Here is a 17355-nt window from a genome sequence, read left to right as displayed (position 1 = left end):
GTGGGCAGGTTTCAGTCAGGTGTATAGTCCTTTAGTTAATTTACATTTGTTCATTAACTATCACCATTTTTTTCACTAAATAACTTCACCTGTTGTTACAAGAAGACACGTGTTGTATCTAAGTTTAGGAGGTTAGAATACCGCATCGTTAAATTTTAGTATTTTTTTACATGGCAAACAATAGTCTTCTTGCCAAGTGACACATGTTGTAATTTTTGTATAAGATATTTGACTAATATATCGGAAATACGTGCATAATTTTCTATAAACTACTTAAATGCATCTCTACATATACCGATAACAAGAATAAACAAAACCGCATACAAATCGGATCATTCATTCAAGAGCAAAGGGCTCACAGACAGACAGGCAGGTCAAAGCCAAAACACCCCTCTTTTTGCATAGGGGTTACAAAAGGTGAAGAGGTTCAAATTAAACAAATAAAGAAAAGAGACGGCAAACCAAACGCTAGCTTTGTCTCACTCACTCGTTCATTCTTACTGAAACAAAAAAATACCATTCGATATCGTTCAAATGTCAACCTCTGTGGAACACATTTGTGAGGTTAGGCAGGGCGCAGACGTAGACACTTTACAAAAAAACGTTGACCCACACTAGGATTTTCTCCTGTGTCGTGGGTGCGTTTACAAACATACATACAAGTTCACATACACATGACACCCAGACCCGAAACAATAATTTGTGGATCACACAAAGAATTGCTCCGTACGGTAATCGAACCCACTACACGTTACGCGGCAGCCGGTTACCCAGCCACTGCCGCGCCAACCGTGCAAACAAACTTTTGAGTGTCGCAACGTTTTCTTTTAGCCAGGTTGAGGCCAGGGTGACTTTCAGACTCTTACTACCGTACTCAGAGTTATTTAATGGCTACATAACCCATTTCTTAGTTGTTTTCGATACAAAATCGTTATAAAGAATAGTTTAATTAATTGTTAAATGTATCTGAGTGCGGCAGTTACTAACTATTTAACTAAAAAGGTTGTCCGTCTGGCGCTACGGTTAAAAAGTGTCTTCGTTTGTACACCGCCTTATACTTTGAACCGATCCGTTGACTGTAACTCGAGCCATGCTTAGCTATAAAGTTGAGAGCACGGTTACAACTTTGCGGAAAAAATATGCGACAATTTTTTTTCTAATACTATTTCACTTTATTATGATTATGACAGATGTCGTGGTCGTATTGTACCTAAAAGTAAAGAGAATATTGATTAAGGAAAATGGTTATAGACGGATAGTTAGGTCTCATTACGTACCTAGATATTTTATTCACCTACTTGTCACTAAGTTGCGGTTAATAGTAAAAGTACCTAATGTGTTTTTTAAAGAGATATCGAGAACTTATTTACTTATAAATACATATTTTCTTTAACACTTTACACGCCACGGGGGTCACCGGTGACCGACGTTAGCGGAGGATTTGCCTTCAACAGTTTTCTATTGGCAGTCAAACTTTATTGTTAAAAAAATATGAACATGAATAAACACAGCCTACTTAACTATCATTATTCATTAAAATTAATTATTCAAAAGTCTACTAATTGAATCCCATTTATTAAAAACAAAAAAAACCAAACGCAATAATCATTTGATATAGGTACTAAACCTAAATTCCATGTCACACAAACGTTTCCACGAATCCTTTAACTTGAGTCAGCAACTAAGCAATAAAAGAATAGCTTCATCAACATTTCCGTTTAGTCGACGCAGGTAAATAATTGCGCGCAAAGTCTATAATGTGCGCCTTACCTTATTCACGTAATTTCGTAACTTCAAACAAACATAAATCGGATATTGTCAACAGTTGTTTGTCAGCAGTAACTACACATGAACTGTTAAATAGACACTTTTCATTTTAAATACAGTACCTAACAATAAATACTGCACATCAAGAGTCGTGTGGGAGAGCCATGCTTTGTGTGTGGGCCGGCTTGGCCGGAGTTTTTACCGGCTTCACCGTGGTATAACTCCGTAACCAGCGTGAAACAACGTTTGCGTTATGTTTCGCAGTGTGACTGAGATTAACGTACACCCAGTCCTCTTAATATTTCATTTCATAAACCCTTAAATTCCTAACCTCCAAAAGACCGACTAAGCACTCATTACTCCTCTAATATTGCGGGTGCCAATGGGTGGCGCCGATCGCCTACCAACAGGTAATTTGTCAATTCATCTCAATTGTCAATTCATGGGACATGAATAAAAATCATAAAATTTTAGAGAGACTCAGCTAAGTCGACGCGCTGATACTAGTCGAGCGCTCTCCTCGAATCGTAAAAGAGAATTTTGTTCAAATCACATCACATTAACAGCCTATAAGTGGCCACTGCTGACCAAAGGCCTCTTCTCACACGGAGAAGATTTGAGCATTAATCACCACGCTTGTACAAATAAATGAGTAAGTAGTCAACTCGGACCACATACCTACGGCCCATTTGGGACGAGTTGCAGAAAATAAAATAAAATAATATTTTTAGTGGTCAACTCGTCCCACGTCACTACCACAATGAGATAAGGTACAGTCAGTAGCAAAAGGGTTAGTGTGGAAATAAAGAAGTTCTATTACTTCGTTGAAAAAAAAGATTTTCTAGGAACTTAATTCTATCTATGTTATGATTTACTTCATAAGTGACCGCCATGACCATTGTTTAAGCCACACATGTTTACTATTCTTAGTAATTTTGGTTTACACATGAATTTGTGCCATTTTTAAAAAAGGTTTAGGTAATACATTATTTAACCGACACTAAAAAAAGAGGTTCTTACTTCTTCAGGATTTTTTAATATGAAATAATCTATGAACAAAACGAAAGTAAAGAAATAAGCTATAAAAAATATTTAAAATCTTGTGTTGCTAACTGTACCAAACATTGATAAAGTTTAAACATCCATACAAAAAAAATAGTGGGACGAGTTGACCACTAAAAATTTAATTTATTTTTAATTTCCCCAACTCGTCCCAAATGGGCCGTAGGTATGTGGTCCGAGTTGACTACTTACTCAAAGAAATGATCGTAATATTATGAAAATATCACACAAAATTGTCTCTTTTCAAAAGTCGATGTGCAATATTTATCGCCTGGTACTGTAGTATTTTTATTTGCTTAATTCGTATTATTATACGAATTGTATTCGATAGTGATATCGCATTACTGCTATACCTATACCTAATTACGCAATGCCTAGACGTAGGCTAGACTGAACGAGTTTCAAATTGCAAAATGCAAATCATATTTAAAAAAGTTATGATTGGCCGTCGCGAATTAATCTTTTAAATTATCATTATTATTATTATATATACAGTTGCATTGTCATTAAGACTGATGATTGATGAAGATTGATTCAAGAGTAAGCGGTCAGAATAAAAAATACCCTATGTTACTCCCAAAAACATGTACTTCCCAATAGGAACCAAAGAGATTTTCAAATCGGTCCAATAGTTTCGAAGCTTACGTCCGAATACTGAAAAACTCAAGTTGTAGGTACTTAAATATCGTGCTATCTCTGTCATTTATAAAGAACTCGTAGCGACAAAACTGTTCTTGAGAGCGTCTTAAAATTAAGTGGCATTTGAGTATTTGGACATTATTTAATCAATACAAACAAACGATCAAATATTTCCTCTATTAATATAAAATGTGTTTGACATAATTTCATTACAAGTTCGTTTACTTAATGACAAACTAGTTAATTACTGTGTCTTTTACCGTCTAATTACTTCGTTGTATCTTTACATTGTCCACGCAATGTTGTGGACATTTCCTCTCACCACACAAAATGGTACGAAACGTAAATATTTTGGTAGTTTTTGTCATTTCTTTGCGTTTTGACTGTTTAGGTTTCGGTGCGAATTATTCGATCGTATCGTCACACCTTTTTGTCCTAGAAGGGGTAGGCAGAGGTGCACGTTACAATGTATACCTACTATTCACCATTGGTGTTATAAGTCCCAAGTAATAAGGGGTGAGCCTATTGCCATATACTGGGCACAATTCCAGACTGTGCTGCTAATAAGAAATTTTGGATAAACTGCCGACACAGGAATCGAACCAGAGACACCTTGCCCGGCAGTCTGAATTAACTAACATAATATTATGATCCCTAGTTTAGAAGATTTGAGTAATGCCGGGCATTTTCCAGTCTCTTAACTTTTAAGGATCATCTGAGATTTTCAAGTTGTGGATTTGATTTTCAATTATAACACTTAGAAAATAATTCTTAATATGTAAATCAGTAAAATGGTTTGCGAAACAGTTCTTTGTGAACGAAACGATTCACGATTCCCACTATTCTTGGATTTCGCGTCAGTTGTCAAACACACTTTCACATCAACATTAAACGCTATGGCTTAGAAACAATATATACTATATAAACCACACTACTTATAAGTAATCCGACATCTTGGAATTTCATAAATAGTAGTTCAAGTAACTATCATCTGCCAGCAGTTTCGTTTGCGTTTCTGTGGGATCGAAAGTAGTATAATATGTGTGTACCACTGTTCCAAGTTTCATCCAAAAACCTTCAGCAGTTTTGACGTGATTGAATAACAAATATACACACAAATTCGTATTTCTAATTAGGTAGGAAATTGTAATTGGAACACACCATGAGGAAAACCTCACATTATAACATTAGGTAAAATTCTAACGTTATAAATGCGAAAGTTTGTATAAGTACACACAAACACATAAACTCATTATGTGTTTGTGTGTATGTTTACGTATAAGTATACATAAGCACATAAACTCAAATAATGAGGTTATGTTTGTGTGTATGTTTACTCAATCACGTCAAAACCGCTGTAACTGATGTGCTGAGAACGGGATGAAATTTGGTACAGGGGTAGATTATGGTCTGGAATAACTCATAGGATACTTTTTATCCCACGAGAACCCAAGCGAAGCTACTGGCAGAATCTAGTGACTAAATAATTTGCAATACTTCCTATTTCCTTAGGGAAGAATATGTCGGATATTTTTATCATGTACCTAAATTATTACTTACTCTTTTGACTTCCTTTCACTAAAATAGCATTAAAATTTTACGCAATTTTTTTGTACACAACCGTCCAACCTCTATCGCTGAATGACAATATCCTTTTACACGTGAATGCGTCAGACAAATGGAAGATAAATAATTAAGAATGCTTGCGATATGCTAAACAACCTAGAGCTGCGGACTACCTAGCGGGTTACCGGGGCTCCGGCTCGAAAGGCAGGAGTAGGAACGGGGTGGTTTTTAGTCAGTAAGAGTCTGATATTTCCTCTCGCCTTGCCTAAGGCGGGAGAAGTCACTGGATGAATTTCCTCTCCAAAAAGACTATATTTTACATAATATTATAGATGTATTTATTTCGCACTAGCTTCTGTTAGCGGTTTAAAATTCGCGTTCCTGTGGGATAAAAAATAGGTATCTTATGGGTTATTCCAGACCATATCCATATCCTATCACCCAAGTCAACTCATACAACTGCCTCTATACCAAAATTCATCAAAATCCGTTCAGTAGTTTCAGCATGATTGACGGACAAACATCCAAACGCACAAACTTTCTCATTTATAATAGGCATTAGTGTTACAATATGATTAGTTTCTATCAAAAATCGAGTACAATCAACTAATTTTAAACCATTAATTTGGGCCATAGGACTTCCTTACCATTATACCTAAATAAAAAACTCTAAAACAGGTCGATAATCCGTTTCCTTTAGTTCAATATAGAAGCGATACGAGTACGAAACGATGCGTCACTTCTCTCTTGATAAGAAACAAACTGGCAATTTTAATTTCAAATATAAATCGATGTGTGAACGGCACGGCAGTGTTGTGTTGCAACGCGCTATTTGCACTATTATTGAACCGATACAACCGGATTTTAGATATGCATTCGGAAAATGTTGCTGACTTTTTTCAATTGAAATGAAAATAAGTTACGTTTCTGGGGAGATTGGGGCTGGTTTTTTTTATGGGATTGGTGGCAAACGAGCAGACGAGGTTTTGTGGCAAACGACACATATTTGGCTAAAGGGATCGGGAAAAAATTGATTTTTCTGCATCCGCGGACCGCGAGCGAAACCGCTGGCAGATACTATAATAGTTCTTAAAATAAATAATCTATCCATATTTTCTTTTCTTATTCCATTTTGGGAATAGGGTAATTGAGCTTCCGGTAACCTCACTCACACAACGAAACACAAGGCAAGGGTTGTTTCACATCGGTTTCTGTGCCGTGGTATCACTCCGGTTGAGCCGGCCCATTCGTGCCAAATCATGGCTCTCCCACACTTATTTTTTTTCATTTATAGTCCATTTTGTCAAACAAATGCTTTCTCTCTCTCTTTCCTATACTTTAAATTCCCAAGAACTTCCCACTTCAAACGGTAATATAGAATTGAAATGGTAAAATCATGTCATGTGGTTGGTATTATTGCTCGGCATGTTATGGTTTGGCCTCACCTATAGATAACATAATGCACATTGTCTGCTGTGACCTGTCACACGTACTCAGGTACTTATCCCTCATATTATTATAATAAAACACTTATGTGACATGATTGTTAGTTGTGCCTTGCTAGGCCATTCGCTTCTTGTAGTATAGATTTCTTTGGCAAACCTATTTTGCTTATTATTAAGTCTTTGACTGCCAATAGAAAACTGTTGAAAGCAAATCCTCCGCTAACGTCGGTCACCGGTGACCCCTGTGGCGTTTAAAGTGTTAAGCTATGTTCGCAACCAGAAAGCTAAGCCTAAAATTATGACAGTAGGGATTGTGGACTAAACCATAGAAAGAATGCACCTAAAATGCTTTTTTTTTTGAGGGATGGAAATCATCTAATGACTTCTCTCGACTTAAGCAGGCCATAGGGAATGTACAGACTCTTACTGACTAAAAACCACCCCGTTCCTACTCCTGCTTTTCAAACCGGAGCCTTGGTAAACCCGCTAGGTAGACCGCAGCTCCGGATCAGGCATCAGCCCTACTGGGCCTCATCTGTGGTGGTCTAATAGCTCTTTGAGCTCTTAAAACTATCTACCATCTGAAGCTGCAGACAACGTAAAAGGTTACCGGGGCTCCGGCTCAAAGCAGGAGAAGGAACGGGCTGGTTTTTAGTCATTAAGAGTCTGACACTCCCTCTCACCTCACCCAAGGCGGGATGATCATTAGATGATTTTCCCTCATTAAAATAAAACTACCATGTATACAGCGTGTAACAAAATACCCATATACATCAAGAAGCCCTGAAGGATACAGGTTGAATAGAATCTCTACACAAAGTTTCAGCTCAAAATACGTTTAAAAAGATACTTGGTGTCGCATGGTTCTTGATTTAAAATCATACAAATGTATCACAACACTACAGGGGTCACTCGCTAATATTACGAAACATTTCTTCTGTAAATCTGATCGCCTAGTACCACTATCTACCTAATTTTGATGTTCGGTTTCTGGAATTTTATGTATTGGAAAAATTCATAACTTCGTTCCATGAAAATATGAGTTTAAAAAACCCTTCCCGTATCGTTTGTTATGTTATCTAGAAACCGTGCACTTGTTATGTATACCCCCTTTTTGTTACACCGTGTATAACATATAAAACTAGCTATAACATGTATCTAACATCATGTTATTATGTACAACGTCGCGGGTTGGGGTCAAGAACGCTGCTATCTTCATAGATATAAATATTCCAATCGCTATATGTTTCATAGATACTAAGTTTGCTTATAAAATCGTCATTAAATAGGTTACGATAAATGCTAGGTTTATTCCATAAATATAGGTCATGTGACTTGGTATAGAAATGTATCAAACGACTGTTTATTTTTTAATAAAACTATGACGTAAGACGTAGCTTAGGTAATTAAAGTGCATTGATTAGTAAATAATATAATAATTATTGATTGTTCTTAATATTGTAAGAGTGAGATATAAAATCGGTAAGTTTGAAATCGGAAACTCACCTTGAGCAAGCGTGGTGATCAATGTCTGTCAATTTCTTTTCTGAATGAGAAGAGAATTATTCAAATCGGTCTAGTAGTTCCGGAGATCAGCACGTTCAAACAAACAAACTCTTCAGCTTGATACATATTAGAGTGTAGATTTATTGAATTTCAAAGCAAGACAGCTGGTGTTAGTTTTTGGGCTTCTCACCAAACGTAATGACTTTTCCAGACGTTCATTTTATAACCTACAAACCATGCTCGACTTACAGGGCTTTGTAGAACTCAATCTGTACAAATCTCACTATCAAACTAATCTTATACACTCGAAAGTTTGTGAGAATGAATGTATGTTTGTTACTCTTTCACGCTAAAACAATTGATGCAATCTGAATACTCTTTTTTTTTAAACGTTGCCCCACATTAGGATTTTCTCCTGTGTCGTGGGTGCGTTTACAAACATACAATTTCACATGCACATGACACCCAGACCCGAAACAACAATTTGTGAATCACACAAAGAATTGCTCCGTGCGGGAATCGAACCCGCTACCCGTTGCACGGCAGCCAGTTGCCCAGCCACCGCGCCAACCGTGCAGTCAAAAAACTCTACGGACCTAAGTACCTAATACTCACATCAGAGTACAAATGCTACGATTTTACTGAGAAAATGTTACATTAAACACAAGAATAGATGGAATAAATGAGATAAATATTGTTATTATTACATAATAATGGGCTCCGGGAGAATTTTACGACTTTAGAAGCGAACGCCAACGCAAGCCGTGTGAAATGACGCAGTCACGCGTTTTGGGAGTCATTGTTATACTAAACTTATTATAATACGTGTGTTATTCTTATTAATTAAAACGTTGTTGCTAAGAGCGGATAAGAAAACGAAATAATTAGTGTGTTCAAATTTTTTTTATGGTGTAAGTCGGTATAATACGAGCAGACGTATCACCTGATGGTAAGCAATCGCCGCCGACCATGGACAATTGAAACACCAGAGGCGTTACAAGTGCGTTGGCCTTTTGGGGGTTAGGAATTTATGGATTGTTGGGGAATCGAGAAGATTAGGAAGGGGGGTAATCGGGCCTCCAGTAACCTCACTTACACAACAAAACACAACGCAAGCGTTGTTTCACGTCGGTTTTCTGTGAGGCCGTGGTATCACTCCGGTCGGGCCGGCCCATTCGTGCTGAAGCATGGCTCTCTCACTCTCTCTCACACTTAATGCGTAGATAGAATGCGGCATCACACGGAATGCGTGCATTCGCCAGTGTGGGCGCACCGTCCGATGCGTGCGATGCGGGTCTGTGGACGCTTACCTTAAAGAAAACTAAGTAGTATCAATAATAGTTCTGTAATCAGTGTATTCCGACTACAATAGACATTGTTATAATTTTGTATACATATTATGTAGTGGTCGGTAATTATGTTCTACTTTATGGTACCTAGTACCTACAGATAACAATATTGCTTATTGGAGCCCGTGTTTACTTACGTATCAATAGTGCTAGACGTCCTATTGACTTGTTGGTCGAATAGCCGTAAGAAGGATTGCCAAGCTCTTGCTCAGCCAAGAGCCTTGAGCCTTCGAGACCTCTTAGGCGAAGGCTCAAAACAAAGCTTTGAGCATTTGAGGTTGAAGTGTGTGGCATTTTGCTGCTCCATAATGTCACCGATAAGTAGTGGGTGTTATCTCCCAGGAACTCAAAAGCATGACTTTTCCTACGTTACAACATGTGTTCAGAAAATGGTCCTTTGGGTCAATCTCCCAAAAAACTTTGGTTCCCAGAAACGTTTCTTTCTTCCATTTTTCACTGTTACAATAATAAATGTTAAGTATTCTTCCATCAATAGTAAAATACTAACTCATTACCTACACATATAAATTAGTAGTACAATACATATTAATTTGTGGGAGACTGTTCCAAAACTAAGCCGAGACTTGTATTTCTGGACACCAGTAAATTGTCTTGTCTTGTGTGATATGTTGTCCAAACATATTGTGTAGTCTTTAACCTAATTAACCTGTTCTCTGTATTTGTTGCAGCTCAAAAGACGATGAAATAGATGGTAACTGCATAGTGCGCGCCCGTGGTCTGCCCTGGCAGTCTTCCGACCAAGACATCGCCAAGTTCTTCAGAGGTCTCAATGTTGCAAAGTAAGTATCTACATATGTCTGTCATATCCAAATTAATATATAGGTACCTTTTTTTTGACCGGGGGAAACCTACAAAAGGCGCTTAGCTTTTTGGGGAAAAGACTAGGGAGTGTGGGATTTTTACCTCACTAAAACCTCTCCAGTGGCCCCGGTAAATGATATATACCTAGACCAGAATAAATAAGGTCAAATAGACTAGAATAAGTACAGAGTCATAAATGTCCTATTTTTCAACGTGTAAAGGCTCCTAAAATGTTCATGTGATAGAAGTGAAATTGTAATCTAACACCTCTTTTTCTTGAAATACTATTATTTTTTATAAGTACCGTGTACCGTGTAATAAATAGTTCGGCAAGTGAAACGCAAGATTCAAAGGTTTGAGGACCTTACAAAGGTAGTTCAACTGGCTGATTTGGCAATCAGCCTTCAGAAGATGTTTACTGCTGTTCAGCTGCGGACTGATATAAGTATGAGTAATTGTACATATTCTAATAATGCTTTTTTAATTCCGCAGGGGTGGAGTAGCTCTGTGCCTCTCGCCTCAAGGGAGACGTAACGGCGAAGCGCTGGTGCGGTTCGTGTCTCAGGAACACAGGGACATGGCGCTCAAACGACATAAGCACCATATCGGCTCACGGTACATTGAGGTAAGGACTTTATTCTTTAGTTTATAGGGTTGAAAATCCTTTAAGAATTTTCATAATGAGCTACTGTAATGTGAGTAACTTGAATGGGATTTGGACTTTAAAATAAAAGCAGTAAGGTTGACTTTGTATTGTAGTCATATAGCGCTTCGCTTCAAGCTTCCTTGTGGGCACTGCTAGAGAGTGGAATTGTTTGCTGGAGTTTGTGTTTCCTGATGAGTATAACCTGGGTGTCTTCAAAGCCAGAGTGAATAGGTTGCTTATGGGCAGACGTGCTCCATCGTAGGCCGCATCATCACTTACCATCAGGTAAGATAGCGGCCAAACGTTGACCCATCAAATGTAAAAAAAATGTGGTGAAGGTCGGTTTGCTTGTGGTTAAGCCTGCTGTAGTCCACTAGAGTACCTTCAGAAAGTTACCTAATTTTGGCAGGTTTTTGTATCATTAATAGAAAAAAGATCAAACCCAGAACTTTGTGCTCGACAGTCACGTTAGTAACCATGCGGCAGCACATAGCACATTAAGATAGAGTTATCAACTTTAGCCTTGATCATTTTGACACATTTTTTGACAGAGATAAGTAAACAAAATCTGCGCTGTCAAAAAAAAGGTGCTGATTAGAGCAATAATTAACCTTACAAATTAATAACAATAATATTAAGTTAGGCATCTTTAGTATAAGCGAGGAAGAAAATGTCGCACTCATTCAAAATTTATTACTACACAAACAAATAATCTGTAGGGATATCAAGAACTATGAAACGGCACCATGAGACAAATTAATGTTTTCTCAGCTTAAAATAAATTATTTCTACTTCTAAATATACTAATAGGCTAGTTTCCTACTAGTCAAATTCAATACTTTTTTCGAAACGTCAAAAACGATATTTTCTATTAATTTTGTATGAAATACTCTATTATGACGTCATCAGATTTTTACGTCAAATAGCAGACTTATTTCTAGAAATTTAGCTAGAAAAAATCGAAAATTAAGTAGTTCATCAAATTTATGAATGAGTGTGATTATTTTTGAATATTTTATTGTATTGAAAAGTTGTAATAATTTATTTTTGACCGAGGATACTACCCAATAAAAGACCCACTAGGCCAACCTGTTGGATACCTATCTGCCTACATAGCTCCTTATGAGCTTCACCATTTCAATAATAACTTGTAATACTATTTTCTCTCATCCAGGTGTACCGTGCAAGTGGCGAGGATTTCCTGTCAGTGGCAGGGGGCGCCACGTGCGAGGCTGCTGCCTTCTTATCCCGAGGAGCTCAGGTCATCGTGCGGATGAGAGGACTGCCCTACGATGCTACACCTCAACAAGTTGTGAGTATAACTGGTCCTTTTGGGCACATTTATCAAATTTTTTTTTAGATTTAGATTTAGATTTCAGCCATGATCGTCCCACTACAGGGCAAAGGCCTCCCTACCCTCCTTCTATTCCTCTCTGTTTAAAGCTTTTTGCGGCCAATCCTTGTCATAGATGTCGAGTTCGTCCCACCATCTCCTTTTGGGTCTGCCGCGACGTCTGTGGAAACATTTTATCTTTACTGTATTCATGGATGGAAGGCTATTGCAAAGTGGAATTGAGTAGTATAATATGAGATGTAAGACTCATTTTTCGCAGTAGGTTATACTATAATGAGTCTAATGTAGTAAGGAATACAATCTTTACTCGCGTCGCGTATAGAAGGACCAAACTGGTCCTTACTGTCATACTTAGAGACATTAAATGATAACATATCCCAGTCTTTAGCAATTGTTTTCGATACAAAATCGTTACTAAGGAATGGTTTAAGTAATCATTAAATGTCTCTGAGTGCGGCAGATATTCTTTTGTGTGCATGAGTTAGTATTGATTTAAAGCTTGAAGATATAAAACAGCTAGGTAATTCATTAAAAAAATATTGTTGTTTTATAAAAGTGCTTACAAATACTTACTAACGAAAATATATTCTATTTATTCTTTACACAAACATATTCGCAAACGTAAGTTCTAAACAAATGACGTAGCAAATCTGTCGACCAATCAGAAGGCGTCTGAACAATAACAGATAAAAAATAATGTTGACAAATTTTATGCCACGTCACATCGTTGTAACCTATAGGTTAGGTTGTCATGATTAGGAATAGGAGTTAAAACTACTTATCTAAGCTTTGCTATTAATACTATTTTGTTACTAGTTACGCCCTGCGACTTTATTTGAGAATTATCATTTTTATTCTTAGAAAAATGTGAATTTTCTCTTGTAGGTTCAACAACTAAACATTCTCACATTTAGTAATTGGAATATTTTTCTTTAACATTGCTCTAATTTTTGTGGTTATGGGTCACTGGTGCAAATAGCGCACGGATCAAGATTTGATATGATCTACAATTATTAAATGCTGGGTTTGGGTGGATACTCTTACACGATGCGTGAAAAAATCCTAATGTGTCATATATTCTTCGGCCTAACGCAGTAGTCCCCAAAGTTGTCTGGACTACGACCTGTCTAAATTAAGTTCCTAAACTCAGGACCTACTTTCAGGGAATTAAACCATTACCAATATGAAAAATACAATACAAAACGGTTGTTTGGTATGTCTTTCTACAGATATTCTAAAAGCCACTAAAATTCGCTAGCGACCCTTCAATGTGTTGCGACCCATAGCTTGGGAAACCCTGGCCTGACCTACAGAGAAGACTAAGGGAGATACTTTGTCTGTTTTTAACAAAACCCAATTAGAATTCACACTCTAATCAAATACAAAAAAAGCTCAAATTAACTTGACACGAATTTTACAATTTGCAGCTGGACTTTTTCTCAACGGGCGAGAACCCGGTGATGGTGCTGGATGGAGCGGAAGGAGTATTGTTCGTGCGTCGAGCTGATGGCAGGGCCACTGGCGATGCCTTCGTGCTCTTTGCTAAAGAGGACGACGCGCCCAAGGCCTTGTCTCGACATCGCAAGTCCATAGGAGCCCGGTACATCGAGCTGTTCCGGTCTACAACTGCTGAAGTTCAACAGGTAAGGGATAAAGAAACTAGGTACCTAAATTAACGTACTATAATGGTTTACTGGCGTAAATGTATTGAGAAAGTCTCTACTAGTTTCGAGTGACAGGGGAACTCTTTCTCATGAGCAGGTAGCGCGCTTATACCACTCTATGTGGAATTATAGTATGGTGGACAAACGTAGTCTTTAAAAACAACATAATATATAGAGCTAATATTACACACCCTTCTTGGTTTTGATTACAAACATAATCGATTTCGTTTTCAAACACATAATTCTACTAAATTATGCATGAAGAAAATGCACTTACCACTCTATATACATATCGTCTTCCAACGCTCGGAGATACGACTGTTGCCGAACAGTAACGAAGATTTCTAAGCGTATTATCATTTTTGGTATACTGTCCCTACATATTATACAAAATTTAAGGATTGGTAAATAAACGGTTAAGAAGTAAAAATAAAACATTAATTGAATTTATTTTTATAAAGTACTTCTAGGCTTGCTACGGTGCTACAAAGCTACTTACTTAGTAACAGGCAATAGTCAAATGACTGATAGGCACATTAATAATAATTGATTACAACGAATATTTTCCATATTCCATTAAGGTATTACCACCTAATAACTTTATCGATTAGGCATAGGAATTAGGAATGTCATTAACTGCACAATTTAATCAATTAGTTGCTGCTCGATGGAACAATCTCGCTACATGTAGGGTAGATGACTAATTTCTTTTTTACTGTCCGTCTTGTAGATTGTTTTATAATATTAGACACGTATTTTTATTTTCTTACGGAAACAAATACTTTTTAAGATATATCGATTTGAAATGTCACTTCTAGGTACATTTTGTACGTAGAAATGACGTATTTGCTTCCTTTCCTAAACTTTGATTCGTTTTATCTAAGTATTGTTATCTTATAGGTAATTATTTAAAAAAAACGTGTCTAATGTGTTTTCATTACGTAATATTACTATATACGTATACGTAATATATACGGACTACATAGATTTTTATATATAGATCCCGATTTATGTATGTAGGTATGTACTAGGTATGACGTATGTATATTTAATTCTAATATCAAACGTCTTCATATATAGTTTACATAACAAGAAAGGACTGAAACAAACACGCTAGGAAGTCCCCTTCAAATCTACTATCTATACATTACTGCTGATAACCTTTTGGCTCGCATACATTGAAACACAAAGACCAATAGAATGATATTTAATAGTTTATACAGTAACCTTAAGACTACAATGTTTAACTGTTTAGAATATGTGAATAAAATGCATCATAAATACTTCATCATCAGCCTATTAGTGGCCACTGCTGACCAAAGGCCTCTTCTCACACGGAGAAGGTTTTGATCATTAATCACCACGCTTGCTCAATGCAGGTTGGCGATTTCAAACTTATAATTAGAAATTATAAGCCCAGGTTTCCTTACGATGTTTTCCTTCACCGTTTGCCAGTGTCTAAATAATCTTAGAATGTACATATAACTCGGAAAATATCACATTGGTATTTGCCGTTGGGAGGTTTCGAACTCGCAGTCTCTTACATGAGAAGCTGGCGCCTTAAACCTCCGGGCCACCAAAACATAACAGGTTACCGGGGCTCCGATTTGAAGCAGGAGTAGAAACGGGGTGGTTTTTAGTCAGTAAGAGTCTGACACTCTCTCTCGCCTCACCCAAGCGGGTTGTCAAATCATCACTGGCTCTGTCGGCACCAGTTAATCCTCTGGTGTTGTGGGTGTCCATGAGCGGCGCTGATCGCTTACCATCAGGTGATCCGTCTGCTCGTTTGCCTCCTAAGCGTTGATAAGTAAAGATTCCGATTTCATGAAATAAAATTCCTTATAATTATATAACGCGAGTTGCACTAATGAATCAGATTGTAAGTAACAATGATATGCAGTAAAGGTAGGTAGGTACGGCGGCAGCCGCCTAATGCGTACGCTGCTAATTTCTACCATTCAAGATAACATTGTACTTATTATAACGGTTATAAGTCAACGCTTAGTTAAAGTTGATTATATTTAAGTAGATTCAGTACTCTCTAAAGTAGCTACCTAGCTCTCATTTGTTTTTTTGTAGAATAACTAGATGATTGAGAATTTCTAAGTGTGTAAGAGAGTAGTGTGGGAGAGCCATGCTTCAGCACGAATGGACCGGCTCAACCGGAGTGATACCACGGCCCCACAGAAAACTGATGTGAAACAACGCTTGCGTTGTGTTTTAATGTGTAAGTGAGATTACCGGAGGAACAATTACCCCCTTCCCAATCGTATTCTCCAACAACCCTTAAATTCCTAACCCCCCTTAAAGGCCGGTAAAGCACTTGTAACACCTTTGATATTTTGGGTGTCCATGGACACACGTGAAAGAGGGCAAACACATTATCACATTTCAACCACAATTCCAGTTTCTATACTTATCACTGGAAGTATTAAACACCCAATATCAATTTGCCCGACCCGAGAAACGAGGTTTTTCTTACTCGGCAGTTGCACTCGCGACTCAATCAACGACACAGTTACCTAACTTTATCTAGAATTTACGCTACGTGCTCTTTACGATAACATTGAACGTTGAACTAAGTACCTGTGTACTTAGTACTTGCTTAGGTTACCTAGGATCTCAATTAGAAAATTCATAATCAGCTATTATGACATGGTCCTTATATGTAGAAACCTAATGTATCCATTCTGTTGTTCTTCAATTTTCGACTTTATCTTCAAAGTAATTAAGGTTTGATGTCGTGGTTACCCTAGGTTTAAGACGTCCACTCCTCATGGACGAGAGCGCGGTTTCGAAACCTACGAATGGCAAGTTTAATGTTAAAAACCTTAATCTCCATGCGAGAAGAGGCTTTGGTCAGCAGTGGCCACTAATAGTCTGTGGATGTGAATTAAGGTTTAAAATCGATTAAACTGGTTAATTTAAGATAATAAGTAATTAAGTCGAGGTCGCGATTGCTAGTATCATATATACTACCACAGCGGACCAAAAGTACATAGGGTTCTTAGGGTTCATAGGTTCATAGGGTTCACAAAAAATCATAATTAGCCAAATCGGGCCAGCCATTTACAAGTTTTAGCGATAGTAAAGAACAGAAATTCATTTTTATATAGGTATATGTTTCATTGAAATTTCGCCTTGAGTGGCGTCTATCCACGATCGCAAAGAACAATTACTGAGCCCTTGTGTTATCTGTGCCCATAATACGGCAATCATAGACCACAGAGTTAACCACAAACAATCGCGTGCAAACGGCGGTTTATGGTAAACGATGTTATTTGAAAATATTACGCTTGATACTGTGGTACAGGTTAGATAGTCAAGGATTTTGTAACAATTTTGTTCTAAGACGGTTCAAGGTTCAATTTCTAAGATGGGTGAAGCATTTGGTCTTGTAGACTACTTGTAGCCTTTAGGTACGAAATAAAGAAACAGACACTTATTTACAAGAAGTTCGTATTTCTAACTTTCATTAGATAGCCAAACATAGAGTATACGTGCAGAATAGTTAAAAGCAAACAGAACTGACTGC

General features: G+C 37.4%; 1 protein-coding gene across 2 annotated transcripts in view; it reads left to right on the top strand.

Moving 5' to 3' along the window:
- The window catches only part of LOC118277059 (RNA-binding protein fusilli), a 105659-nt gene that overhangs the window by 71734 nt on the left and 16570 nt on the right, over nucleotides 1-17355 (top strand). For both annotated transcript variants that reach the window (XM_035595718.2, XM_035595717.2), the window contains exons 7-10: nucleotides 10024-10134; nucleotides 10649-10781; nucleotides 11977-12114; nucleotides 13584-13799. In XM_035595718.2, coding sequence (XP_035451611.1) covers nucleotides 10024-10134; nucleotides 10649-10781; nucleotides 11977-12114; nucleotides 13584-13799 — 598 coding nt within the window. The remainder of the gene's footprint in view (nucleotides 1-10023; nucleotides 10135-10648; nucleotides 10782-11976; nucleotides 12115-13583; nucleotides 13800-17355) is intronic.

The sequence above is a fragment of the Spodoptera frugiperda genome, chromosome 10, assembly GCF_023101765.2.
Source record: "Spodoptera frugiperda isolate SF20-4 chromosome 10, AGI-APGP_CSIRO_Sfru_2.0, whole genome shotgun sequence".
Taxonomy (NCBI): Eukaryota; Metazoa; Arthropoda; class Insecta; order Lepidoptera; family Noctuidae; genus Spodoptera; species Spodoptera frugiperda.
This window is presented reverse-complemented; position numbering and strand designations above follow the sequence as displayed.